Source organism: Sciurus carolinensis, chromosome 19 (assembly GCF_902686445.1).
Source record: "Sciurus carolinensis chromosome 19, mSciCar1.2, whole genome shotgun sequence".
NCBI lineage: Eukaryota > Metazoa > Chordata > Mammalia > Rodentia > Sciuridae > Sciurus > Sciurus carolinensis.
Genome location: NC_062231.1, coordinates 16,294,497 through 16,321,217, shown reverse-complemented (window position 1 = coordinate 16,321,217; position 26,721 = coordinate 16,294,497). Strand labels below are relative to the sequence as shown.

The following is a 26,721-nucleotide window of genomic DNA, read 5'->3' as shown; positions in this document are numbered from 1 at the left end:
AAAGTAGGCAGAGGCAGACACTACTAGTAGACCCAGCTAGCAAACCAGATTACCAAGCAAACTCACTACAATGTTTGTAGTCATACACTCTATCTACAGTTAATATGATCCTAGGGAATGCCTGAAACCATTCATAGTACTGAACCCTATGAGTGCTGTTTTTTTCCTATATGTACATAGTGATAAAGTTTAATTTGTAAATTAGACACAGTAAGAAATCAATAATAACTAATAATAAAAAACAGAACAATTATAGCCATATACAGTAACATCACTGCTTTTGTGTTTTGGGGTCATTATTAAGTAAAGTAAGGGCTACTTGACCACAGGTACTGTGACAGTCAATCTGTTAAATGAAATAACTACTAAGTTACTAACGGGAGGGTAGCATATACAGTGTGGATATACTTCCTGTCTGGGTATAACAATGTAGCCATATGGTGAGAGATTTCATCTCTATGTCAAACTAAGGCACAATTTAAAACTTATTATTTGTAGAATTTTTCATTTAAAATTTTCAGACTGCAGCAGACCACAGGTAACTAAAATTAGAGAAAGAAGAACACGGATAATGGGGATCTACTGCAATGAGTCTTTATTATTGGAGGAATTAGGGATTGAACCCAGAGACTTGCATATGCTAGGCAAGCACACTACCACTGAGCCACATCCCCAACCAATTTTATTTTGAGACAGGGCCTCCCTAAGTTGCTTAGGGCCACGCTAAGTTGCCCAGGCTGACCTCAAACTTGCAATTCTCCTGCCTCAGCCTCCCTAATAGCTGGGATTACAGATGTTCCTCACCATACCTGGGTACTATAAGAAGTAATTCGTTTTTAATCAGAAAGAGATCTCCAGGAAGCAGATGATGTGATCAGGTCTTGAAGTGGGACTCAGTTTCAGTCACCGGAAGATAGATGTCCACACACTTACTCCTTAAATGGCCCTGAATCTGGACTTTCCTGCTCTTCTGGAACCAAGTGTCAACTCAGTGAAGTTTGTCTGGCAGAGGTAAAGAAGGAAAGGCAGGGGCAGGATCTTCAACAAGACACCTTCCATTTGATATTCCCTCTTTCCTCATATGGGTTGCTTTTCTACTCTGTTTTCATTACCAAGTTTTTGTTCCCAGATGATGTGAAGCCTGGTGGTCTTCAGTGACTCCCTCCCCTGGAGGCAAAGGCAGAACTAACATGTTTCAGGAAGGGTCATTTATGAAGGTTAGGAGACTAGAGAGAGGGGAGAGGGAACCTGCTCTAGGAATCTCAAAGACCTCTCTGACAAAGTGACAGGAGGAATGGACTGGACTTTTCTGGAACTTTCCCAGGGGGCATGTTCTTCATGGAGACTGAACACAAAGACTGTTTGGGGTCAGCTGATGCATAAGCTGAAGGGTCCAAGAAGGTCACGAATCCTTCTAACATGCTGCATGCTTCAGAGAAGCCTGTTGGACTTCTGTGAATTTCTCTCTCCCTCATGGTCACCCTGATTTTAACTTACTCTTGCCTAATTAAACATGGCACGTTGAAGCAGGCAACAGGAAGGAGATCATGATCTATTTTGCCCCAAACTTAACCCGTAGTAAAGTTGAACCTGAACAAACTTTAAATTAAAAAAAAAAAAAATTTTTAGTTGTAGATGGACATAAGACCTTTATTTTATGTATTTATTTCTCTGTGGTGCTGAAGATCAAACTCAGTGCCTCGCACATGCTAGGCAAATGCTCTACCACTGAGCCACAACCCCAGTCGCTAAACAAACTATCTCAAGAGACAAAAATGAAAGGCAGATGCAGTGGCACACTCCTGTGATCCTGGAGGCTTGGGAGGCTGAGGCAGGAGGATTCCAAGTATGAGCTTAGCCTGGGCAACTTAGCGAGGTCCAAAGCAACTTAGCGAGGCCCTGTTGCAAAATTTAAAAATAAATAGGGCTGAGGATGTGGCTTAGTGGTTCGGCACCTCTGGGTTCAACCTTTGCAAAAAAACAAAACAACAACAACAAAAAAATAGACAAAAATGAGTGAATGAATGAAAAATAAGTATTTAAAAGGAAATATTTCTTATATAGAGAAAAAAATATTCTTTTGTTCAGTGTTTGTTTAGAATTATATTTGGTGATACTAGAACCTTCCCTATCATGAGACACATCCATCTGACACTTTCAACTGCAACCAGGCCACAGGATGAATTTAACATACAAACTACCAAAGGAAAACAACTAACTCTTTCCCCAGAAGTGCTGTCAATTTAGGCTCTGCCCCAGTTTCTCACCCACCATCTGTTGTCCTTGTCTGTTGCTTTAAATATAAATGATTGGGGGGGCGGGGGAGGGGGGCGGAGAAGTTTCTGCCCCTAGAATTCTAAGTACTACATCAGTAGGGTCAATCTCGATTTGTTTAGTCTGTGTGTTTTATCCTCATTACACAATTCAGGACAAAAGTAGCTAAATTGAAGGGATTTATTCACGTCCATGTTTGCACAGATGGAGAAATCAAAATGCCCAAGCAGCTATTCCAGAGTGGAAACCATAGATTTGGATACACACCCACCCACAGAGCTCCCTAGAAAACATCTGTTCACAGGCCCTCTAAAGAAGGCAAGGTCTTTGTGAGACTCAATGTGGTTTCAGGAAGCATTTTATCCAGTCGTTTCCGTGGTTGATTTCCATGCCACGGTGAGAAATTCGGAAATGGTGAGAAATTCAGAAATGGTGAGAAAGCTGAAATAAAGAGAAAGAGAACAGCCACCTCTGCACATCTCTTTCCCCGTTCTCATTATGTTCTCAGCCAGCCATCATCAGGACCAACAGAGTAAAGGACAGAACCCTCTGGGATTTGGGTTACAAGTCCCATTCCATCATCCCATGGAAGAAAAGTTTATTTTAATTCATGGGTTCAGAGGTTCAGTTCATGGTTGGCAGACTCCATAGCTCTGGGCCCAAAGTGAGGCAAAAACATCATGGTGGAGGACAATTACTCAGGACATAGCAACCAGGAAGCCGAAAGAGAGCTCCACTCACCAAGGTCAAAAAATGAACCCCAGAGGTATACCCCCAGTGACCTACATCCTCCAGTCACACCCTGACTGCTGCAGTTATTGCCCAGTTAATCCACGTTAGTGGATTAACCCACATCGATTAGGTTACACCTTTCATAATCCAATCATTTCACCTCTGAAAATTCTTGCATTGTCTTACACATGAGTTTTTGGGAGACACCTCCTATCTTAATTATAACATTTGGGAAAACGGGATTTTCTTGGCCATAAACTGAAAGTCCTAGCTTGAGGTCTTCCCAAAGCTGGAGGAAGTGAGAGAGGAAGAAGCCAGGCGATAAAGACAGAGCAACAGATCAGCTTCAGGAGAAGAGGGACCAAGATCAGAAGGCTTTGTTTCATATTCATTAGAAAAAAAAAATGTATATATATTATGGACTAGGATACAAAAAGTCACTCTAATGTTTATGGGCAAAGTGACTAGAAAGCGTCTTATGCTCACCTTCCCACACCATCCTTGGGTCCTTTACCTTCTGACCTCCTTGCTCCTCTAGGGACACAAAGCACCTGTCCTAGGGAGGCGAGACCAGAGGGTTTACATGCAGGAAGGGCAGCAAATGTTAAATTCTGGACAGTGTATTGTGAGTAGTTTTAATTTCATTACTCTGTTCAGATTATGGGCCATTTGGACAACTCATTTGCTTCAATTGTTGGGGAGTTTCAAAAGGTGAAGTCCAGAGACTTGTGAAGACACCAGGATTCTTAACTGCAAAAGTGAGGGGGACAAAAAGATTACCCAGGCAGTTTGGAAGGATCTGGGTCTTCCAGGTTCTCTCTGCCACCTTTGGCCTGGAGTTAGGGAGGTGTGAGGACCCTCCCTAGCCTCAGGCTGGGAACAGGGTCACAGTATCAGCAAGAGGCCCAGGGAAGTCAGCCAGTCTGGGACATTTGAAGGAAGAGGAAGGGCTGTGGTTTCCTTCTGTCCCTGTTAGAAGAATTACTGCACTTGGCACTAAAGTTTATGAGGCAGATTTGTGCCAGTACAGATGTGACCCAAATGAAATGGCTAACAAAGTCAGACTTACTGAGAAAACCTCTTCTTGGAGGGAATGCCAGTCCATGTGCTAAGAAGGGGAATTTTTCTTTCAGACTTATTGAAATATAATTGACAAATAAAACTTGCACGTACTTAAGGTGTACCAGTTGATGTTTTGATACGTGTATGCGTTTTGAATCAGTCTAACTAGATATGTGTCACCTCCAACACAGTCACATCCATTGTTATAGTGAGAACACTTAACAACTACCCTCTTAGCAAATGTCAATTATGCAACCCAGAACAGTTAGCTACTGTCTCAATGCTGTGCACTGGATCTCCAGAACTTACTGATTTTCCAAAACCCCATTTTCTGCAACCTTAAACCCTGACAGCCAACATTCTATTCTGTTTCTATAAAGACAACTCTTTTAGATTCATATATGAATGAGATCATGCAACATTTGTCTTTCTATGCCTAGCTTATTTCACTTAACCTAATGTCCTTCAGGTTGATCCACACTGTCACTAATGGTGTTACTGTCTTCTTTTTTATGTTTGAATAATATTCCACTGTGTGTGCGTGCACGGGCACACACATTTTCTCCCTCTCATCTCTTGACAAACTTTTAGACTCTTTCCATCTCTTGGTGGTTGTGAGTCAGGCTGCAGTAAACATGGGTGTGCAGATGTGCAGATAGCTCTTTTCGATACTGATTTCAGTTCCTCTCGAGATAGATGAATAACAGATATCCATCCAGAAGTGGGATTGCTTCACTGCGTCTTCTGTTTTTAATATTTTGAGGAACCTCATAATGTTTTCTATAATGGCTGTGCCAATTTATATTCCCACCCACAGTATATAAGGGTTTAGGAAAAAAGAGTTATTGAGCCATCGAGCTGGGAGCCTTACAGTCCAGTTGGAGCAGCCGAGGGTATAATGGTGAGACCCAATGGTTCCCAAACTTGTCTCACATTGGAATCCCCTGGAGAGCTTCCAAAATGACTGCTGTTTATGATCAACTCCTAGAGATTGATGCTAACTTGGTCTGGAGTTGAGCCCAGGCTTTAGAGGTATTTGAAGTTCCCTCAGGGGATTCCAATGGGCAGAGAAGTTTGAGGACCATGGGCAAAGCCCCTCGCCATCCAAAGTGTGGGTCCTGGACCAGCAGCACAGGCTTCCCCAAAGAGGTTGGCAGTACTATGAAATGTCAGGCTCACCCCAGGCTTGCTGAATCCAGATGTGCACTTGAGCCAGATCCCACTGAGCCAGATCCCAGCTAATTTTGCTAATTGGAGAGTCTTAATTAACTGGAGGAGGGCTGTGCTCCAGGCATGTCCAGACCAGGCCAAGTCTCCCTGGTAAGGTTCAGCCTCATGTCACCCCATTTTTCTCCTCCCAGCACTGGCTGCCATTGCGATTCTACATTTATGTAAGTTATTTGAGAAAAAAAGTCTGAGGCCCCAACATATCTAGGAAAACTTTCTTGGCCTGGAACTGTAGTGCATTTGGTTAGATTAAAATGTGGATTTCAGAAATCAGAGATACCCTGTTCAAAATTCAAGCTCTAGTACTTTAGTCGGAGCCCCAGGAACCTCAGTGAGTTAGGGAAACCAGCTCTTTACTGGTTCTTCCCAGGCTTTCCTGGTCTCAGTGCTGAGTCCTCCATGTGAGGTGCCACACAGAGTTGGCAAAACCGGGACAGTCAGGAACCCTTCAGGTAACTTGCATGCAAGGTGGAGACACTAATAATAATATCAGTTTTCAAACTTCTGCTGTAGAGCAAAATCACCTGGAGTTCTTGAACAGAGATGGCTGGGCTCCACCACAGTGAGCCATTTCCTAGGTCTGAGGTGACGCCTGGGGTTTGGCCAGGCTCCCTGGCTCCCAGGGACCGCTGCTGTTGCTATGGCTGTTGCTGGAGGACCACACCTTGGGTACCAATGCCACACACCCACCTCAAATGTCACATGCACGTGAACTCAGGCTTAGCATGGTGCCTGGAAAAACGCAAATCCTAGTTCAGCTGTGCCTCAGTATCTGCAGGCGAGTGTTCCCGGATCACATCAGACACCAAAATCTGCAGAGGATCAAGTCCCTTTCATGAAATGGCTTAGTATTTGCACATGATCTTCGCACATTCTCCCATAGATCTCTAGATGACTTACTGAACTTAATACAATGTCAACGCTACCTGGTAAGTTGTTATACTGTATCATCTAGGGAAGATGACAAGAAAAAAAAAAGTCTGCCCATGTTCAATACGGACAAAAGTTTTCTTTTTTGTAATATCTTTTAAAATATTTTTTTAGTTGTAGATGGAGATAATACCATTATTTATTTTTTTATGTGGTGCTGAGGATCAAACCCAGGACCTCACACATGCCAGGCAAGTGCTCCACCACTGAGCCGCAACCCCAGCCCCCGTCATATTTTTGATCCAAAGTTGGTTGAATGTGTGGTTGTGGAAACTGCCAGTGTGGAGAGCTGATTCTACTTGTTTTACAGATGCTGTTTATTGTTATTAGAGTAAAGATGGGACTTAAGCTGGCCCCTAAAGGATTGTGGGATTGCAGCACCTTGAGGTTTATATAAGCCAGAACAAAAGCCAGGAGTTCACACTGAGAACTACAATAGACTCGGATGATTAGAAAGGGAATCTGCATAGAATCAGTAGATAAAATGGAAATTGAAATAGACACATGTGGACAGGTGAGGTGGACTCTGTTGACCAGGTGAGGGGCAGTCTGATGACATCTGACCCCCATCAGCCCTTCTTCCTATAAAAGTGATCCAGCCTGGTTTCAAAACGAACTGGACACGATAATAATCTTTAATATAGATAAACTCTGAAGAGTTAGGAATCAAATCGGAAGTGACTTGCTTTTGGTTATCAAGAGTTTCATTCTAATTTTTTTTAAGGGGTAATTCCTAGGAAGTGACTTTCAACATGCCGTCCCCTAAGCCACTGTCCAAGGAACACTCCTACCTTTGCCCCTGCTCCTTACATCCCCAGGACTCCCCCGATGTAAGTCCTCTGACACGATTCAGTTTGGCGACATCAGATGAACACACATCCTACCTACGTGAGCCAAAGAAAAGTGTCAGAACACTTTTTTCCTCCCTCTCAGGAGAAAGGACAGAGTAGGTGCTGTGTTACAAGACCACTTTTTTTTGGTAGTGAGGGAGGATTGCTAGGTATTGAACCCAGAGGCACTTAACCACTCAGCTAAGTCCCTAACCCTTTTTAATTTTTTTTTTTTTTTAACTCTGAGACAGGGTCTTACTAAGTTGATTAGGGCCTCACTAAACTGCTGAGGCTGGCCTTGAACTTGCAATCCTCCTGCCTCAGCCTCCCCACTCACTCAGATTACAGACATGCATCACCACACCCAGGAATTGACAGTTCTGTTTATTGCTTCTCTGTCAACTACTGGAAGATGCTGGAAGATCCAGTGTCTACAGACAGAGTCCACATCAAGGAAAGCTACAAACAGAGGGTCTGTCTTGGAACACTCTTTCTGGCTGATTTTTTTCCCTTCCTCAACATATAAGATCATCATTTTGCTCTTCAATGAACACAGTTGGGCCTGTCTGACTTCTGGAAGAACGACCCGTGATGAACAAATGACTATTTATTGTGTTAAACAGCCCCAAACTAGCTGCAAGTGCGGCTTGATTGCCCAAATCTATTTCTCCCTTCTTAGGCCATTTATTTGTCTCTCCGTCAGACTTCTGTTAGCATGGAAACTGTCCCATTAGCAGGATGTACACTGGGACCAACTCCCTGCTTCCTACACCCATATTTACTTTAAGGTCCTGGCCTAAGTAGGCTGGATCTCCTGCCTGTCACTTGCCTGACTCCAGTGAGCTTTCTTGGTGTTTCTTGGGATTTGTCATATTGATTTTATTCAGGTGCATGAGTTGCTTAGGTCCTCCCTAAACTGCTGAGGCTGACCTTGAACTTGCAATCCTCCTGCCTCAGCCTCCCCAGTCACTGGGTTTACAGGCATGCATCACCACACCCAAGAATTGATGGTTCCTGTTAAGCTCTTCTCCGTCAACTACTGGGAGATGCTGGGAGACAAAGGCTAGGGATGAGGTAATTGCAATATATGGAATATGTGAAAGTCTTTTTTTTTTTTTTTTTTACTTTTATAAAAATCTAGCCCAAGAGGCAAAATTTATATACAGGAAAAAAATAGAAAAATACATCTAACTGGGAGGTGCAGTTAGAAAAAGACTTCCTCTGAAGTTCCCTAGAAAATTAAAGCTTGTTGGGGGGGATGTTTTGAGAACATCAAGTTCAAGGTCCCTCAAACCATTTTACCACAAGAGGTAAAAACAGCAACAATAAACACTAAGTGCATAATAAGTGTGCGCTAAGGCCTTTCCATGTGGAATCTCATGCAATCTTCAGAGATGGCTGGGTTCCTGTTACCCTGGGACACAGTGAGAAAACGGAGAATCACCAAGTTGAGTCGCTGGCTCAGTGACAGCAGAAACCCTGAAGGCCTGACCAGCCTGGCACCGGAGCCTGGGGCTGCCCACCTGGAACAGTGCACGCTTCCCTCCTCTCCCCTTGCTTCTTGAAGCACAGGCTGGCCCTCCAAAGGTTCAGAAACCACTGCTTTCCAGTGCTGCCATCTTTATTGGATCGTGTAATCCTCCTTCCTATCTGCAGCCAGGAACCCCTTTGCAACATCTCACAAAGCAAGCATCCTCCCACGGAGAAAAAGAAACTTCTACACTGTGGGTGGGACTGTAAATGAGTCCAATTGCTGTGGAAATCAGTATGGAGGTTCCTCAAAGGACTAGGCATGGAACCACCATGTGACCCAGCTAGACCACTCCTCAGTATTTACCCTGAAGGATTAAAGTCATCAGACATCAGTGATGTATGCAGACCCCCGTTAATAGCAGCACAGTTCACAATAGCCAAACTGTGGAACCAGCCTAGGGGTCCATCAATGGATGAACAGATAAAGAAAATGTGGTCTAGATCCACCACAGGGTTTTTTATTCAGTCAAAAAGCAAAATAAAATTATATCATTTGCAGAAAAAATGGATGGAACTTGACAACATTATGTTAAGTGACATCAGCCAAACTCAGAAGGTCAAAGGTCGTATGTTTTCTCTCACGTGCGGAAGCTAGAGAAGAAACAGGAGAAGAAAGACGAGGGGAGTCACGTAACTCAAAGGGAGATCGGTAGAGGAAAGAGACCGAGGGGAGGGAAAGGGAAAATACTGGGGACTGATATCAGCCAAATTATATTGTTATATTGTTTGCCTGTACAAATATGTAACAAATCCCAATATTATGTAAATAAGGAATGTGCCAATAAAAATATGGAAAAAAGGAATTATAAAATTACAATAAAAATAATAGATAAGTCAGCAAATTAAAAATTAGCATGCTGCAGAACAGAATTAGGCGACCCCAAACCATTTTATGAAGTTCTAGGTCAGGTCAAGAACTGACTTGCCTCCAGTGGCACAGTTGATAAATGCCAGTGTGGCACTGGGAGGCTGGGCCCCTGCGTCCCAGGCTGAGGCTCTGCCGTACCACCCTGCCTGACATCCCTCCTGCTAAATCAAACCTGAAGGCAGCACACGGGACTGCAGCCCGGCCACCCAGGCCAAGCGGAAGAACACTGCTCAGGCAGGCCGGGTGCCGTGCCCCTGACAAATGCTTCCGGGTCTCCTCTGCCTCCAGGCCTCTGGCTGCACCTGAAATGGCCCAGCCGGGATTGGAACCACTTAACTATCAAGTGCAGACAGATCACTGTGTTTCAACGAGTAGAATTCAAGGTGTCACAAAGAGGAGGTGGAAGTTAGCGGAAGTAGATACTAAAGGCTTTAAGGGAGTAAAATTCTCTCTATATATTTCCTAGTTGTAGATGGACACAACACCTTTATCTTATTTATTTCTTTTTTATGTGGTGCTGAGGATCGAACCCAGTGCCTTACACGTGCTAGGTAAGTGCTCTACCACTGAGCCACAACCCCGTCTCCTCGAGAGCAAAATTCTGCCTCTGAATGGAGACTCCCCTGACCCCACGCCTGCTTAGGGCAAGGAGGAGTTAGTGGTGATAGGTTTTTTTTTATTTGGGGGAGTGTTTTGTGTACTGGGGATGGAATCCAGGGCACTCTACACTGGGCCACATCCCCAGCCCCTTTTTAGTTTTTATTTTGAGACAGGGTCTCACTAAGTTGCATAGGGCCTCACTAAGTTGCTGAGGCTGGCCTCAAACTTGTGATCCTCCTGCCTCAGCCTCCTGAGTTGATTACAAGTGTGTACCACCATGCCCAGCTTTTACATTATCTTAATTCTCATGTTGAATGTGGATCTAATACTGACCCGGCACAAACAGGAACATGCCCTGCTCCAGAGGCATGCAGTCTGGCTCTTCCTCCCTAAAGCCTGAGTATGTGCAAAACAGATACTGTGGATACACGGTACAAACAGCAGTCAGTCAGCTTGGTGTTATCATGGGGACCCTTGGGGTGCAGAAGAGAGGTACCATGAGGGATAACAGTTCTCCTTACATCTCTCTCTGAATCCAGTCCAGCCCTGGCAATAAGTCCAGCTCCATGAGTTTCACAGCTTGCTTTTTTAACCCTCTTAAAAGCAAACCCAATAAACTAGTAGTGCCCCAAAGAGCATGCTCAGATCACCCCACCCACCCACTGCACCTCTTTTCTTCCGTTTGGCTCTTGCCTGTTCTCTTCCTTCTGCTCGGCCTCTTCCTGTCTCCTTTTCTGCCTGTTCATTTGCTCAGACCAAATCCAAAGTCACATCACAGCCTCCCTGATCCTCCCGTATGGATTTATTGGCGCCGTTCTCTGCTCTTCTCAAGTCTACGTGCAAAATAATAATGGTTACCATTTCTCGTGCTTAATATGATCTGGTATTTCATGTTTATTATCTCTGTACCCATTGGGCAGGTAAGGAAACTGAGGCTCAGTTTGTCCGAGGCCATGCAACCAATAAGCTACATGCAACCAAAAAGCTAGATTTGCATTCTGGTATCTCAGACTTCGAAGCCTATGGCTTGCAATGACACAGTGGAGCAGACTCCCTTCCTCCACCTAAGGGCTTCAGAAACCAGGCGACAAGTAGGTTTCCCTCTTCACTTCCTCCTAGACTGTGAGTTGTTCTAGGGCACCCTTGAGGCTTATATTATATCCTCTGCACTGGGTACATAGTAAATGCTCAATAAATTGCACACCGTCCCCCTCCACCAGCCATGGAGAGCTAGGTAACTTTTTCAGAGAACAGACCCACCTATAAAATCTACTACTTGTTCAATTTTAATGCAAAAAAATCTGGGAATTTGTTTAAAATGCAGTTGGTGATGCAAAGGAGCTGGGCAGGGCATGCGCCTCTGCATTTCTGGCGAGCTTGCTGACGATGCTGCTTGTTTAAGACCCCATTCAAACTCAGCAGCAGCAGCCAAAGGCACTTGGGTTGCCTCTGGCTCGTAAGGAATCATCAAACCTGTGTGTGCACTGTGTTCTTGCCACAGCAGATTTTTATGGAAAAAGCTCAGGAGATTTTTCAGTGTGTTAGCAAATGATTAAAGGTTGGCTCGAAGTGATGAACATGTGGCAGCCTGTAGCTCTGGTTTAATCAATTCTATCGATGTATTAGAAATAAATGAGGAAGAGGAGGCACTCACTCAGTAGGAGGATGTCATTTCAGTGACAAGCGGATCAAGGAGTGGGTGGTGGGTGCGCAGTAGAGCCTCTCCAGCTAGCGCTGGCGTTGAGTGACAGCCCTGGAGCCTGGGAAGGAGGTCAATGGCATTTTTCTGGGGAAGAACCCCACCCTTCACGCCTGCCTGCCCTGGGGCCCCTTTCCCAGCTGGTCTTCCCTCTTCCTGGTAAACAGCTAGTGATGGCTAATTGATCTGGTGCCCTGTGAACCCTGTGCAGTCCCTTTGCGGCTGTGCCAAATCCTTCAGAGGTCAAGCATCCCCGGTCCCAGACGTTTGGAAGGAAAACACCCTCTTTTCTCTCTTTTTCCAGATGTCCCTGGGCCAGCAGCCGTCAGCAAGAACCGTGGCTTGTTTGAGGTGCAAGGGGATGTGTTCAGGCTTTGAGCCACATTCGTGGAGGTAAGGGGTTTTGTGAGGGGGGCTCTGCCTGCCTTCATTTCTTGGCCGTGCTTTCTGGGAACCCTGGTGGTTTCTGGGGGACTGTTTAGGTGGCTGTGGAGGGAATGCTGTCCTGCCTGTCCCAACTCACCAACAAGAAAAAAGCCCTCAGGGGACAAAGATCCGAAGAGGGAACTCAGTGCTTCCTAGACTGTTTTAAGTGGGGCAGCGGAGGTGGGGGGCGCCGAGCCCAGCCCAGCAAGGACTGATCTGGGAAAGATGGGGTCAGGGGAACCAGAGGGGTAGGACCGCCCGCCCTGGGGTCGGGTGCATGGGATTGATTTCATTGACGCCAGGATACCATCATTCCTGCAGGGAAGTTTTGGAAGTCAAAGTCATTCTGGCCCCAGAACTTAAAAACCAGAACCTGGTATTCGCATCCATGCAGGAGGGTCATGGGATCCAGCTGGGTTTGCAGAGTTCTTTCTTCCGCGGATTCTGACACCAGGCGCACATCTGCCATATTGCAGAAAGCCTCAGGTGTGCTCATCTCAGCATCTCTGTGCAGGGGCCCCCCTGGAGCTGTGCAGGTGTGACCCCCTGCAGCTCTGAGAGACGAGACTGAGTTCTGTGAAAGACAGCCGCCAACGAGGAGCATCTGTGACCAATGTCACAGGGGACACTGGGGTAGGGGCAGGGATCAACATTTGCATGGTGTTTCCTCAAAGATGCTGTTGAGATGAGCTGAGTGAATTCTTTCCGGTTGAAATAACCCTGAGCAGCAGATGTCATTCTCTCCATTTGACCGCTCAGGATCCTGGGGGTCACGGGGAGACAGGAAGTAAATGGCAGGATTTGAATTCGAGTCTGCAATATGGCGGACTGTGAGCTTTCAAAGAAAGAGGTCACGCCTTGACCCTGTTCCTGGACGGTCCTCTACCACAGAGGAGCTTCTGTGGTCTTCAGATGGGAAAGATCTTCAAAGTCACCTCATCCAGGCTCATGTCCCTTGAAAAACTTCCTCCTGGAAATAAAACACCCCAAGAGGGAGAGCTCCCTGCACTTCCATGTTGGCCGACTGGGCTCTTCCAGATCTTGAAAAAAAGTTAGCTTACGTGTCATTTCAACTCCTCTGGTTCCAAAGCTGCTTTCATCAGGGTCTTGGACGAGGTTGGTTCCCTGCAGCCCTGTGAGGACAGCTAGGAAGTCTCTTTGGACAGTTCTCAGAATAGAAGGAAAATGTTGCCCAAACACAGCCAGCAGTGAACTGAATCATGCTGTCCCTTATCTCAGGGATCTGTCTTGACCAGCCTGGTGCCTACCATCTGAAAAACAGTTATTTAATGCATTTCATCCGCTCTCCTAGTTGTGGAGGCAAGGAGAATCATTCTTGACTCTGTTCCTCGTAAAGTCACAGATTTAAACTCTGTAGCCTATCGCCCTGGAAATGATTTGGACATTAAGTGAATCTGTCTTTGGGGCATGCGGGCTGCATCTTGTAGGTTCCTCATATCGAGGTGGTCTATTAGTGGCAACCGCTTCAGAAGGGACCTGAATTCAACTCATATTGAAGTCGTGATGTCACACAGCCTTAGTTGGGAGACACTGTCAAACATTCTCCTAGTGTCAGTCGTTTGAAAGGTATTTAAATAGCTCAGGTTCCAGTCAAGCCAGGTTGTTGATGAAGGTTTCAAAATTTGAAAGCTACTGAGGCTCTTTGGGGATGATGTGTCTCTGTCCCCTACAGTCTGGGGTGGAGGGGTGTCTTCCTCATTGATAAAGATCCGCAACCTGCCTGGTAACGTGAAAAGGAGAAATAAAGTGAGCACAGTCTCAAAGAGCATCTCCTATTTGCTGACGTTTTCCACTTGGAAATGTTTGGCATTCCCAGCTTCTCCGATAGCGTGCTGGGATTCTACATTAACCCAAACAGCCAAGGGCGGTTTCCTCTCCCAGTTTCATGGAGGGAAGATGGAGGGAGGGGAAGAGAGTCACAGGGGACATGGAAGACTTGGTATCAGGGCTTCTCCGCACTGGGCTTTCCTTCTCCTCGTTCCCCTCCCAGTTCTGTGGCTTTCACTGCCACATGTAAATCTCCAGGGCCAGCTGTCATCTGCACTGTCACAGAAATAGTCTCTGTGAGGCTCCTCCAAGCGAGAGGCAAGAGTGTCATATGGATCGTGGATAAAATTTCCCTGCTGGAGGTGGTGGCATAGGCCTATAATCCCACTGGCTCGGGAGGCTGAGGCAGGAGGATTGCACATCCGAGGCTAGCCTCAGCAACTTAACGAGGCCCTAAGCGACTTAATGAAAGTCTGTCTCAAAATAAAAAATAAAAAGGTTGGGGATGTAGCTCAGTGGTAAAGCACTCCTGGCTTAAATCCTCAGTACCACCACCACCACCAAAAAAAAAAAAAAATCCCTATTCTGTACAATAAGCAAACCCTTCTTAGGTGACCCAAAAGGAAAGACTTCTGTTCTGTTTGTCCTGCAGCACCCTTAGGGTCATTTCTTTTTTTCTCACATTGCAGCCCACTGCATGTGAACTTGGGCTGCAAGCTTCTCAAAGAGCATTGGAAATGCCACGCTGCACCGTGGTGTCTTAAAGACAAGGAGCAGCAGCCTTGCACTAAAGAAAGATGTTTAACCTTCTTTAATCCACTCTTTCCCAAACTCACGACCACCAAGCACGGAGCCCGTCCCCATGTGCAGCCCCAAACACCCTGGGGAGCTGGCTGGGGCCAGCAAACTACCCCGATCTCCTCCAACTCTGTCCTAGCCCAGCCCCATCCTGCTTTTAGTTTCCATATGATTTTCTCTTGCTTTCTGGCCTCAGGCTTCTTAAAGACTACACCGGGGCCCCTTCCCTTGCACTTAACTGAGGCTCTCCAACCCAGCACTACTGCCGTTTCAAGCCTGATCATTCCTCGCAGTGGCGGCTGTGCTGTGTACCGGAGGTGGTTTAGTGGCATCTCAGGCTCCACGGGCTAAATGCCAACAGCAACCTGATAATCAGAAATGTCCCCAGCCATGGCTAGGTTCCCCCCCGGGAAAGAGAATTGATCTTGTTCAGGGAACTACTGATGTGAACCATCCCAACAAGCCGCTGCCAGCCCCACAGCTGGTATTTGTGACAAATGATCAAACCTGTTACCTTGCTGGGAATAGAAAAGGAGAGCCCCCAGGGCTGGTTTGCTGTGACCAGACTGCAGCCAGGCTCCCTTGATTAGCCCTTTATTGTCCCGGGTTGGTCTTGACAGTGCTCACTTTGCTTAAGGAGCTCTGAAATCACATGCTTTTAAATCAGAGCATCGGAGACAGCACTGCCCGCCTCTGGTAACAGGCGGGAAAAAAAGGGAGCGCCTTTCCTCTCATGCCATGGAATTCTGGATTTCTCAACCTTAACACCATGTCATAAAGCAGCCAAACACCCTTTAATTGACAGAAAGAAGTGTCAGGCTTTCAGGGGAATTTGAACCTTCCCCAAGATGGTATTTCTTCTCCAGCCTCCTTTCAAAGCCTTCCCCAGGAAATGAACACCAGTCTCTAGCTGAAGGGATCTCTTGGCTCATCTCTCTCCCTTTGCTTCCTGCACACATGTGGATTTATTTGTTGCTTTGGTACTAAAGATTGAACCCAGGAGCGCTTTACCACTGGGCTACATCCCCAGCCCTTTTTCTTTAGTTTTTTTTATTTTGAGACAGCATCTTCCTAAATTGCTAAGGGTGTCACCAAGGTTGAGGCTGAATCTAGCCTCCAACTGGAGATCCTTCTGCCTCAGGCTTCCAAGTCACTGGGATTATAGATATCAGCCATGGCACTGGCTGTCCACACGTTTCTCAAAGAAAATTTCCACTGGATTCTCACTTCGGTATGCTAAAGAATTCCAAAGTTGCTGGAGTTCTGGGACTCATGAATCTTGGGAGACCATCTTAATAATTGTTCAGAGGAGGGGTTAGTAAACTTTCTTGTAAAGGTTCAGATATTAAATATTTTAGGCTTTTGGGGTCATCCGATCACTGTTGCAACTAGTCAAGTCTACCGTTCCAACCCCAAATTGGCCACAGAGATTATGTAAATGAATGATCATGACTGCATTCCAATAAAACTTTATTTATAAAAAGCAAGTTGTGGGCCAGGTGCGGTGGCACACGCCTATAATCCCAGTGGCTCGGAGGCTGAGGCAAGAGGATCAGGAGTTCAAAGTCAGCCTCAGCAATTTAGCAAGGCCCTAAGCAACTCAATGAGACCCTGTCTCTAAATAAAATGTATATATATAAAAAAAAGGTTAGGGATGTGGCTCAGTGGTTAAGCACCCCTGGGTTCAATCCATGGTACCAAAAATAAAGAGCAAATTGTAGGCCAGGTTCAGGCCCAGGGATGCACATACTTTATCGCATCTCTAATGAATGAATTAGCCTTTACCATGGCAACCACCAGGAGAAAATTGTGCTACTCTTTTTCTCGGTAAATTTGGACTGCAAAGCTTCATCACATTCACAGCCCACATTCCCACAGACAGCTGAGTGTTTCCCAAACACAAATCCCAATCCCAAAGGCCTTTTTCTGCCATTTTCTCTGCTGCTGGCCTTCTCAAGGTACGACTGTTGTGCTCGGTGCTTGCTTTCCAAAGGGTAGATGCTGTGCCGGGGGAGACCGCCTCTCTTTTCCAGGGGTTGATCCTCCTTGTCCCCCCACTCCCCAGGAAAATATGCAAGTCTTGCAAATGCAGCCAGGAGGACCACTGCCTAAGCTCCGACCTGGAAGACGATCGGAAAATCGGACGCTTGCTGATGGACTCCAAGTACTCCACTCTGACTGCCCGGGTGAAAGGCGGGGACGGCATCCGGATTTACAAGAGGAACCGGATGATCATGACCAACCCCATCGCCACCGGAAAAGATCCCACTTTTGACACCATCACCTATGAGTGGGCTCCCCCCGGCGTCACCCAGAAACTGGTAAGACAGCTGTTTCCAATCCAGTGATTGCGTTCTTACCTTTGTAAATATTAGCTGTGTTGGGGGTTTCTGGATTCCAGAGAGGAGGGGGCAAGAGGGCAAGGTTGTCAAAACAGTAGGACCTGCTTTGGTTTGCACTCTGCTCCTACACCATGTGATGTGGAAGTAAAGACATCTAGGCCTCAGTTTTCCTCATCCGTGTAGTGGGTAGAGGCATTCGCATGAACTCTGAAGGGCCCTCCAACTCTAATACAGGGGCACCCATTGTCCCATTTGGGGCTCCTCATTTCTGAACAGGAAATCGCTAAAATTCTCTGAGTGTTTATCTCTATGAGATGCTCATTTCTCAGCGTCAGCCTGAAATATGCCCTCAGCAAAGAAGAGGTCACCGTCTGGGGACATGTGAAATGACTCCCCAGGGGACTCAACCTGTAGTCCTCTTCAAGAACCGGAGCACCAAACTGGTGCTTCTCAAATTTCAACATCCACGTACATCATCTGGGGAGCTCATTAAGATATATCCCGCCGGTTTAGGGTCCTCCTGAGATTCCCAGGTGATGCTGAGGCCGCTGGTCCCCAGACTGTACTTGGGATACCAGGAAGCTAGATGAGTTCCACAAAGGAATGAGATTCAAAAGTGTTCCCGAGCCTGGGCCTGGTGGTGCAGGCCTGTAATCCCAGCAGCTTGGGAAACTGAGGCAGGAGGATCACCAACTCAAAGCCAGCCTTGGCAACTTTGTGAGACTCTGTCTCAAAATAAAAAATAAAAAGAGTTGGGGATGTGGCTCAGCAGTTAAGCACACCAGGTGATACTGAAAAACTAAAAGCAAACAAAAACTCAACGGTTTGAGTGATGGGAGCCTAGCATTTCCTTAAATCTTCCGGGGAGGAAAAAGAGGGGTTCTGAAGTCCTACATGGTTTTATCCCTGCCTGCTCTTTCCATGGCTCCCCAACAGTGACTCCTCCCTCCGGTTCTAGAACATACCAACCAAGTTTTTATCCTCCTCACTTGCTTCTCCCTCTCTTGCAAAGTCCTTTCCCTGCTTTTTGCATGGCTGGTTCTTCCAAAGTCAGGCATCAGGCAGGCCTTCCCTAACTGCCCAGTTTACAACAGATGCAGCCCCTTCTCAGACCGCATTCTGTCTCTGTCCGCTACCTTAGAAGCTTTTATTGTAAGCTGTAATTATCTTGTGCAAGCCTCTGTACTTCCTTAGCATCTAAGTGCCTGAGGGGGCACACCCTGTCACACCACGACATCCCCGCACCTCACACAGTGCAGGTGTGTTAGCCAGCTTTCCATCACTACAACAAAATACCTGAGGTGATCGCCTTACAGAGAGAAAAGGTTCATCTTTGGCTCACAGTTTTGTAGATTCCAGTCCATGACTGGTTGACCTTGTTGATTTGAGGTCTATGTGGCAAGGCAGATCATGGTGACAGTGTGGTGGCACAAGACCACTCACCTCACAATCCAGAGAGCAAAGAGAGGGAAAGAAAAGAGACCAGGATCCCACAGTGCCTTCAAGGGCATGTCCCCAATGACCCAAAGATCTCCCAACAGGCCCCACCGTTTAAAAGTTTCCACTAATCTCAAGAGCATGATGCTAGGGATGAAGCCTTAACATATAGCTTTTGCGGGGACATTTAAGGTGTAAACTACAGCAGCAGGGTATGTGGTCGGTGTATTGTTGCAACGTCACCCTCCAGCCAGAGATACCCCAAGTGTGGTCCACAGAGTGGAACCGTTTTGCAAAGCCCTTAAAATGGGTACCCAACCAAAAAATGTACAGAAATTAAGAGTAAATGGTGGGAGGTGTTTGGAGCAGCTTGACATCTGAGTGATCGCAGGAAAACTCACCTCCCAGAACAGAAGTCAGCAATGAGTGGAAAAACCACACACACCCCGATCCTTCACCAGGAGGAGTTTGAGGAAAAGCACCGTTCTGACTTGTCCCTTCGGGGAGAGGGTGGAGGAGTCTTCCCAGGGTGAAGAAAGGCTAAGTTGCTTTTTTGTTTTGTTAACGGCACATTTTGAAAAGCATGAAGCACGTTTTAAAAGGAGGCTTAAGCAGAGGTGGGAATTGTCCTCCATGCGAGGAAGCAAAGAATAAATCACTGGCCTTTGCAAGTCTGTGGCGCTCAGGCAGGGGCTGATCCCAGATCTCAGAGGGTGGCATCCAGGCAACTGGCAGAGACCAGGTGGTTGGGAACCTGGACTTGCTCCAGCGCCCGGTCTGGGTAAGGCATCAAGTGACTCTCCGACCTGTCAGTGGAAACTAAGCAAGCAGCCCGTAAAAGAGCTGGCTGTAGGTGTCGGGAACTGGCTGGTGAGAACCCCAAACGCCCGGGCCTCCGTGTCACAGGGGGAGGCGTGGCGAGGCGGTGATTAATGCCAGCTCATAAAACCACGCGGCTATAAAGAGCCCTCTGTCTGTCCCGCCTCTGCTCGGCTGGGGCAAGACATTTCTGAAACTGGCCAATTCTCCCTTCCCACTTCCTTTCCCAACTTTTTTTTTTTTTTTTCCCTAACGACCAAGTGATGGGGACTGATTGTATTTTGGAACTGGAAGAGAATCTTGCTGTCTGCTGGTCCTCCCAGCCAGAACCAGGGCCAGAGAAATCCTTCAGCCTCATAAGCGGGTAGCAATAAGCCTGATCGCTCCTCTCTGCTGAGGGCTTACTCTGTGCCGCTTCTGTGCTAAGAGCTTTCCTACCACCTCCTCGAACGCCCCAGCTCTGGCCAAACGTGCGGCTATGACCCTCGTCTGTGAGTGGGTAACGGAGGCTCAGGATGTCACCAGTCAAGTGCTCCAGCCATGACTTAAGTGGCACAGCCTCCCTGCTGCCCAAACTCAGGTGCTTCCTCGTGGGACCACCAGAACTCACAGGTGGGGGGGATGAGGCAGGAAGGAGCAAGTTCCCTGGGTGAGCATGGTCAGGGAAGGTTTTCAAGAACAGAGAGGAGCTTGAGCAGGTCTTGGCAAGCTCACCAGGATTTGGGGAGAGGCAGGAGGGAAAAGGTGAAGGCGGCCGGCGTCGATCGAACATTTTGCAAATGTACCCGGCAAACAACTCACCAGTCCCCCTATAGAGGATGCCGAAGACCCATTTTACAGAGGAGTAAACTGAGGCTTGTGAGGAGACTACGTCAAGGTAGCATTTATTTCACACCTCACCCTCTACTTCCATACCCACGGCAGACATCGATGCCCATTCAGAGCACTGTCCCCATTGACGCCTATCTAGCCTCAGGATCTTTCTTTAGCCCGTACTGACTGGGGTTGGCATGTGCCATGAAACCCAGTGACTCAGGCCTGGGTGCTCTGATTCTGGAGCCTAGATGTGACCTACTGCCCAAACTGAAATACAGGCCACATTGCCACTTTCCTCTTAGTATTTTGATATGTCTTCTTACACAGAGAGATTCTGGAAGACTCTCCACCCTAGATGTCCCAGCCAGATGGCAAAGGACCAGATAACAGGTGTCCTCGGCAAAAACTTAAAACTCGAACCAATCTTTCCAACTGGTCTGAGAAAACACCTCTTCCTAAAGATTTTGGGCCCATGACCTCAGCTTCCTAGAGCTCCTCTTACAGAGTCAGAGCGGCATCTGGCGGCTGCTGGGACCCAAACCCCTGTCCCTATCATCCCCTCCCCAAGTCCAGGTCAATCAATAATTGCCTGAAGGAATGTATGGAGGCGGGATCCTGATATCCTCCTCTGTGGTCGATTAGCAATGCCTGCATGGGTGGCGAATGGTAGTGAGGGTAGGAGTCGCAGACCAGCTGGGCAGGGCCAGGGGCAGCTGAGTACATGGCCTCAACAGTGCAAAAACAAAGAGCAAGCACTGGTGGTGGTTTTGAGCTATAAGAAGAACACTGGGCCCTGAGCAGGAAATCTCCCTTTCCCCAGGCCCCAGCCAGGGACCCATCTGCAGCCACAGACACCCATGGCCAGTGCAGAGCTTTGAAAAGACACCGTGAATGCAAGGATCAAGAAATGGCTTGGCTGTTGGGGGCCATACTGCTCCAGGCTTCCTAACAGTCTGTTTATAAAGTTGAGTAGGGTATGGTGTGGATTCTTAAAGGTCAGAAAAACAGACATATCCAGGAAATTGAGAGTTCCGGCCCCAGGTGGCATAGTAGAGAAGGGCATGAGACCCAAGCTGCTGGCTTCAAAACTGTCTCTATCACATATTAGCTGTGTGGCTTTGGGAAGGTTATAGACCCTCTCTGAGCCCCAGGGAGTAGCATTAACTCTTCCTCCAAGGTTGCCCTGAGAATTAAACGTGTTAACATGCGTAAAGCACTTGGGAAGTGCCTGAAACCGAGTAAGATCTGCCTAAGTGTCAGCTACCCCTATCATTTTTTAAACTCTGAAGCTGAGAGGATCAGGCCTTTCCATAGGGAAAGCTGTTGCCCTTCCCAGAGGTTTTATCAGCTGTGTAGCATCCTGGGGCTTCCGTGTGTACGTTAGGTGGAGGATCTTGGCCTCTTTGACCAGCCAGAATCCACTGTGTCCTTTGGCCCCTTCCCTGGGCTGTCGATTTGAGTCAGTAGTGTTGCTCTTCATTGTTGTGATGGACCCAGAGAAGCGGCCACAGGCCTGTCCCGGGGCTCAGAACCCTACCAATCAGGCAGTCAACCCTGGACTGTGCAGATGGGGAAACGGAGGCCCAGAGGATTAGATACTTTCTCAGTCTGACAGAGAAAAGCAGAAGGATTGAACATGAATTGAGAGTCAGTGACACCCTCACACCCACCCTAGGGCTCTGTCCACTGCCCTGGCTGTCTCCTGTGTCCTGGAAAAGCAACTGGGAATCCACAGATGCTCCTGTGGTGGATTAACAGATGAACTGTGAGTCCTCAGAGCCAACAGTGACTCAGACAAGGGTCCCTCAAGGCACGCTGCCCAGGGAGCACACACAGTCACCCTCCACCTGACTCCCACAGGGACCCGGGCACCTGCCTCTCTGCTTCTAAGAATGCTCCTATTCAGAAGTCATTCATTAGGACACCTGGCAAGTACCAAGCTCTGGACTCATGCCTGCTTCATTCCCAGATTCTTTCCCCCTTGCATTAGTCAGCTTTCTGTTACTGTAACACATACTTAAGATAATCCATTTATGCAGGAAAAAAGGTTATTTGGGTTCATGGTTTTGGAGGGTCCAGTCCATGATTGCTTTTAGGTAGGACATCATAGTGGAAATGTGGTAGACAAAAACCACTCACCTCACATGGGCCAGGGGGCCAAAGAGAGCGAGAGGAGGCAGCACTTCATAATCCCCTTGAAGGACATGCTCCCAACAGCCTAAACCCCTCCCGCTAGGCCCAGCCTCTTAAAGGTACCACCACCTCCCAAGATTGTCAAGCTGGGGCATCCAAGACCCAAATGATACCATCCCTGGTCTCTAAAATCAGACAATGACTGGGAGTGTTCATGATGGATTTTAGTATGAATTTTCACGTTGATTCCCCCTGATTCTAAAATGAATCCAGCCCCAGGTGATGAGATACGGAAAGGTAGGATCACAGAGGAGCAATATGACTGCTCTCACCTGTGTGATGGGGACCAGGTCACCTGTTGGCCAGGGTCAGACTCAAGGTCAAGTGCAGAAATGGGAAGGCACCATCCAGGATAAATATTCTGTCTCCTGGTTTCCCATGCGGTGACCGGGACCTTTATCTGCCCCGCAGCATCTCATTCCTGAGATTAACCAAGGGAAATAGTTCTGTTTACTTAAAAAAAAAGAAAAAAAACCCAACACACATGTACATGCAAAAGCTAAATCAGATAGTTGTCTGAACACATTAGTATGTTAATATTCAGACAAATAACAGTCACTTCGGAGGGTAAACGTTATTGACTTGAGACCTTGTGGATTCTACTCTGAGAAGGTGTCTTTGCATATTTTAGAATTAATAAACCATGAAATACCTTGTGCCCATAATGATCTAATTACACTTTTCTAAGAAAAGCAATTTGAAACTGGATTGCCTTTTTTTTTTTTTTCCTTTAATGAGGAGCATTGCCCTTCAGGTAAATGAAGTAAAAAAAAACTTACCCTGTTTTGAAAGAACTAAGATCCATATTGCAGAACCAGCAAATCTAAACCCCTACTTAGATTGTACTAGTCTCATTAAGAATGTGAATCTGTGACTACAGCCTGAAGCAGAATAAAAGTTCATTTAGGGCCCTCTTGGCTATTACTAAAATTCGCATTTTTTTCCTAAAGAATCCTGGCATTTTGAAATGAGACGTTTTCCAACATGCAGATTCCTGGATCCCACAGTTCACCTACTGAACTGAGGCCTTGACTGGGGAATCTGCATTTTAGTTACTTTTTCATACAGTTCTCAAATACTGTGTCACTTGAGAAAAAGTACTCTGATATTCTCTAACTCCATCCCTTTACCTACAAATGCCATAATTTTATTCTTCTTTAAGGCTGAATAGTATTCCATTGTATATACATACCACAGTTTCTTTATCTATTCATCTATTGAAGGGCCAAAAAAAGAAAAGAATAAAAGAATATGGGATTTTCAAAGTTTCAATAATAAAGTATTAAAAATGGAATATAAAGAAAAAAAAACACTTTGAAGTCTGTCCCTGGTACATCTGACTGCAGTTACAGATTTTAAAAAGAAAAGACACAGAGAGGAAAGCAAAGGGAAGGCAAAATCGATAATGCACCCAGTGTAGACACTCTATTACCGAACCCCTCACCCACCCTAGGTTTTATGATCCTTGTTTTTACAACTGAGGAACCTGTGCACAGAGAGGGTGTGAGGTAGCTATAGTCACACAGCAGGTATGCCAAGAACCTGGATTTTGGTTCAGGACAGGCTATCTTCAGAACCTTCTCTCTTGCTACTAAAGTAGAAAGGACACTGCCTGCCCTTGGGGAGTGGAGGGTCCGCTTAGGGGGTGAACTTGAGCATACCAGGAATGGCTGAGGAGGAAAGAGTGGTTGAAGCATATGGTACTGATTGTAAGAAGGGGTAAGAGGAAAGAAGACTTTTCCTTTCTCCATGAGGGGCACCTCAGAGGCAGAAATTAAGGACATCAGTCATGGGTGAGTGAGAAGACACCTGGATGACATGGATTACATGAGATCAGTTTTTAATGCATTACTGCAACTATTGTACCGTCAGGGCTTTCTCTGTTGACGACCGTCCATCCGATGATACTGGAAAAGAGGCTTAAAAGCAGCAATTTGAGGACAGAGGCAAAACCTGTCATCCTAATTGTTACCACTGGGGCTGGGGTTGTGGCTCAGTGGCAGAGCACTTGCCTGGCATGTGTGAGGCCCTGGATTCGATCCTCAGCACCACATAAAAATAAACAAATTTTTTTAAAAAATGACCCATTGACAACTAAAAGAAAATTAATAAATAAAATAATTGCTACCATTACTTGCAAGTCAGACAACAATGCAAAATGGTCTTTATTGACCATTCTGATGGAAATATAAAGGAGTAGAAAGACATTCCTCTCTCATCCAAAAATGCAAGCTACAGTCGTTTGGGGGAATGAATAATGAAATACTCCTATTACTATTAGCAGTAGAGTGGTAGCTAATGGTGAGCAGGCGGAGCATAAACTGACAGATGGAAAGAAGTTTTTCTTTCTCACGTGACCACACCTTCACCAAGAGCAAGAGCTAGAACATTCTCTGTACATATAAGATGGTTCCCGGGACTGACAACTCAGCGGTAGGGCGATTGCCCAGTAGGTATGAGGTCCCGGGTTCCATCCGCAGCACCACAAAATAAATAAATAAGCTCTTCTCTACCCCACGATGTGAACATGGTCTATTGCGATCATCAGAAAACTGATAGAGGACTTCCTTCCTTCCTTCTTTTCTTTGTGGGTACCAGGGATAGAACCCAGGCTTGCGTAACCACTGAGCCACATCCCCAGCCCTTTCTGGAGCCAGGGTCTCGCTGAGTTGCTTAGAGCCTCACTGAGTTGCTGAGGCTGGCTTTGAACTCAGTCCTCCTGCCTCAGCCTCCCAAGTCCCTGGGATTGTGGGCAGGCGCCACCATGCCCAGATTTAGCCTTCTAATTCGGTCCAGCGTGAATTCAGTGAAGGCAGGCACCCTGCGGCTACAGCTTGATCAACTCTGAGACAGAGACACCTCCACGGTTCCACGTCACCAGCCATAAAACACAGAACATTTCTCAGACACACAAGCGAGACGGGCACATTTTTCTTGCCTGAGTCTTTCATCCCTGTTTCCTTCCTTGTGATGATGGACAGGTATTCCTTTTGTAATTTGGACAAAAAAAAAAAGCAACATTAAATTCAAAGATAAAGGCTGTACCTGCTTCGGTCGCCAGGAACCCGGAAAGACACCACGCTTGGCATTTTCGGTGGCTCCTGTCACCCTCCGTGTGACACTGTCTCTCCCCCTCCCCCTCCCCCAGGGCATGCAGTACATGGAACTCATCCCCAAGGAGAGGCAGCCGGTGACGGGCACCGAGGGCGCCTACTACCGCCGCCGCCAGCTCATGCACCAGCTCCCCATCTACGACCAGGACCCCTCTCGCTGCCGCGGACTCGCGGAGAACGAGTTGAAACTGATGGAAGAATTTGTCAAGCAGTATAAGAGCGAAGCCCTGGGCGTGGGAGAAGTGGCCCTCCCCGGGCAGGGCGGCTTGCCCAAGGAGGAGGGGAAGCAACAGGACAAGCCAGAGGGCACAGAGAGCGCGCCCACCACCAACGGCAGCCTGGGCGACCCGTCCAAGGAGGTGGAATATGTGAGTGTCCCTCTCGTCGCCGGCCTGGTTCAAGTGACCCAGGCACAGGGCTGCAGGGTCAGGTCCCCTGGAGCCTCACTGTTTGTACAACCATTCACATGTTCGTTCATCCGGCAGGTGGTTGGTGCCCCTCTATCTGTCCCAGGGGAAACAATACAAGGTCACAGTCCAGGGAAAGGTGAACTGCCACAGCCTAGGGAAAGGGTCTCTGACCTTGTTTGGGGTGAGGGTGGACCTCAAGATGTCGGTGAGGCACCAGCTGGTGATGAAGAGCGAGAGCCAGCCAAGCGCGGGGGCCCACGCCTGTGATCTCTCAGTGGCTCGGGAGGCTGAGGCAGGAGGATCGTGAGTTCAAAGTCAGCCTCCGCAACTTAGCAAGGCCCTCAGCGACTCAGTGAGAGCCTGTCTCTAAATAATATGCAAAAAAGGGCTGGGGGTGTGGCTCAGTGCCTGGATTCAATTCCTAGTACCAAAAAAAAAAAAAAAAAAAAAAAAAGAGAGAGAGAGGATAACTAGGAGCAATTTAAGCCTTGACACTTTGAGGGGACAGTGTGTATCCCCTTAAGGAGGTTAGTGTGCAAGAAAAGAGAGGAGTCAGGATTAAAATCAGTCTCATGTGACACAGCACAGTGGGCAAGGGAACGGGGGACATGAGGCTGGGGAGGTCAGTAAGTAGGGACTTGGTGGAGAGTCATGCTGTCCATTTATTTGTCAATCAAATTCAGGTTAGCTTGTATTAGCTGCCAAGCCCCAGGGAGTCAGAGAAGCAGAGGACACGGTCCCCCTGTTGGAGCAAACCATGGATATTAAGGATCACAGGCAGATTTTCGGTCGGGGAGAGGATGTGAGCCCAGCCCTGTTTTAGA

General features: G+C 47.1%; 1 protein-coding gene across 1 annotated transcript in view; it reads left to right on the top strand.

Moving 5' to 3' along the window:
• Lmcd1 (LIM and cysteine rich domains 1) overlaps nucleotides 1-26,721 on the top strand; it is a 60,056-nt gene that overhangs the window by 17,589 nt on the left and 15,746 nt on the right. The window contains exons 2-4 of the mRNA XM_047534592.1: nucleotides 12,060-12,148; nucleotides 16,833-17,088; nucleotides 25,523-25,855. Of these exons, the coding sequence (XP_047390548.1) occupies nucleotides 12,060-12,148; nucleotides 16,833-17,088; nucleotides 25,523-25,855 (678 nt within the window). The remainder of the gene's footprint in view (nucleotides 1-12,059; nucleotides 12,149-16,832; nucleotides 17,089-25,522; nucleotides 25,856-26,721) is intronic.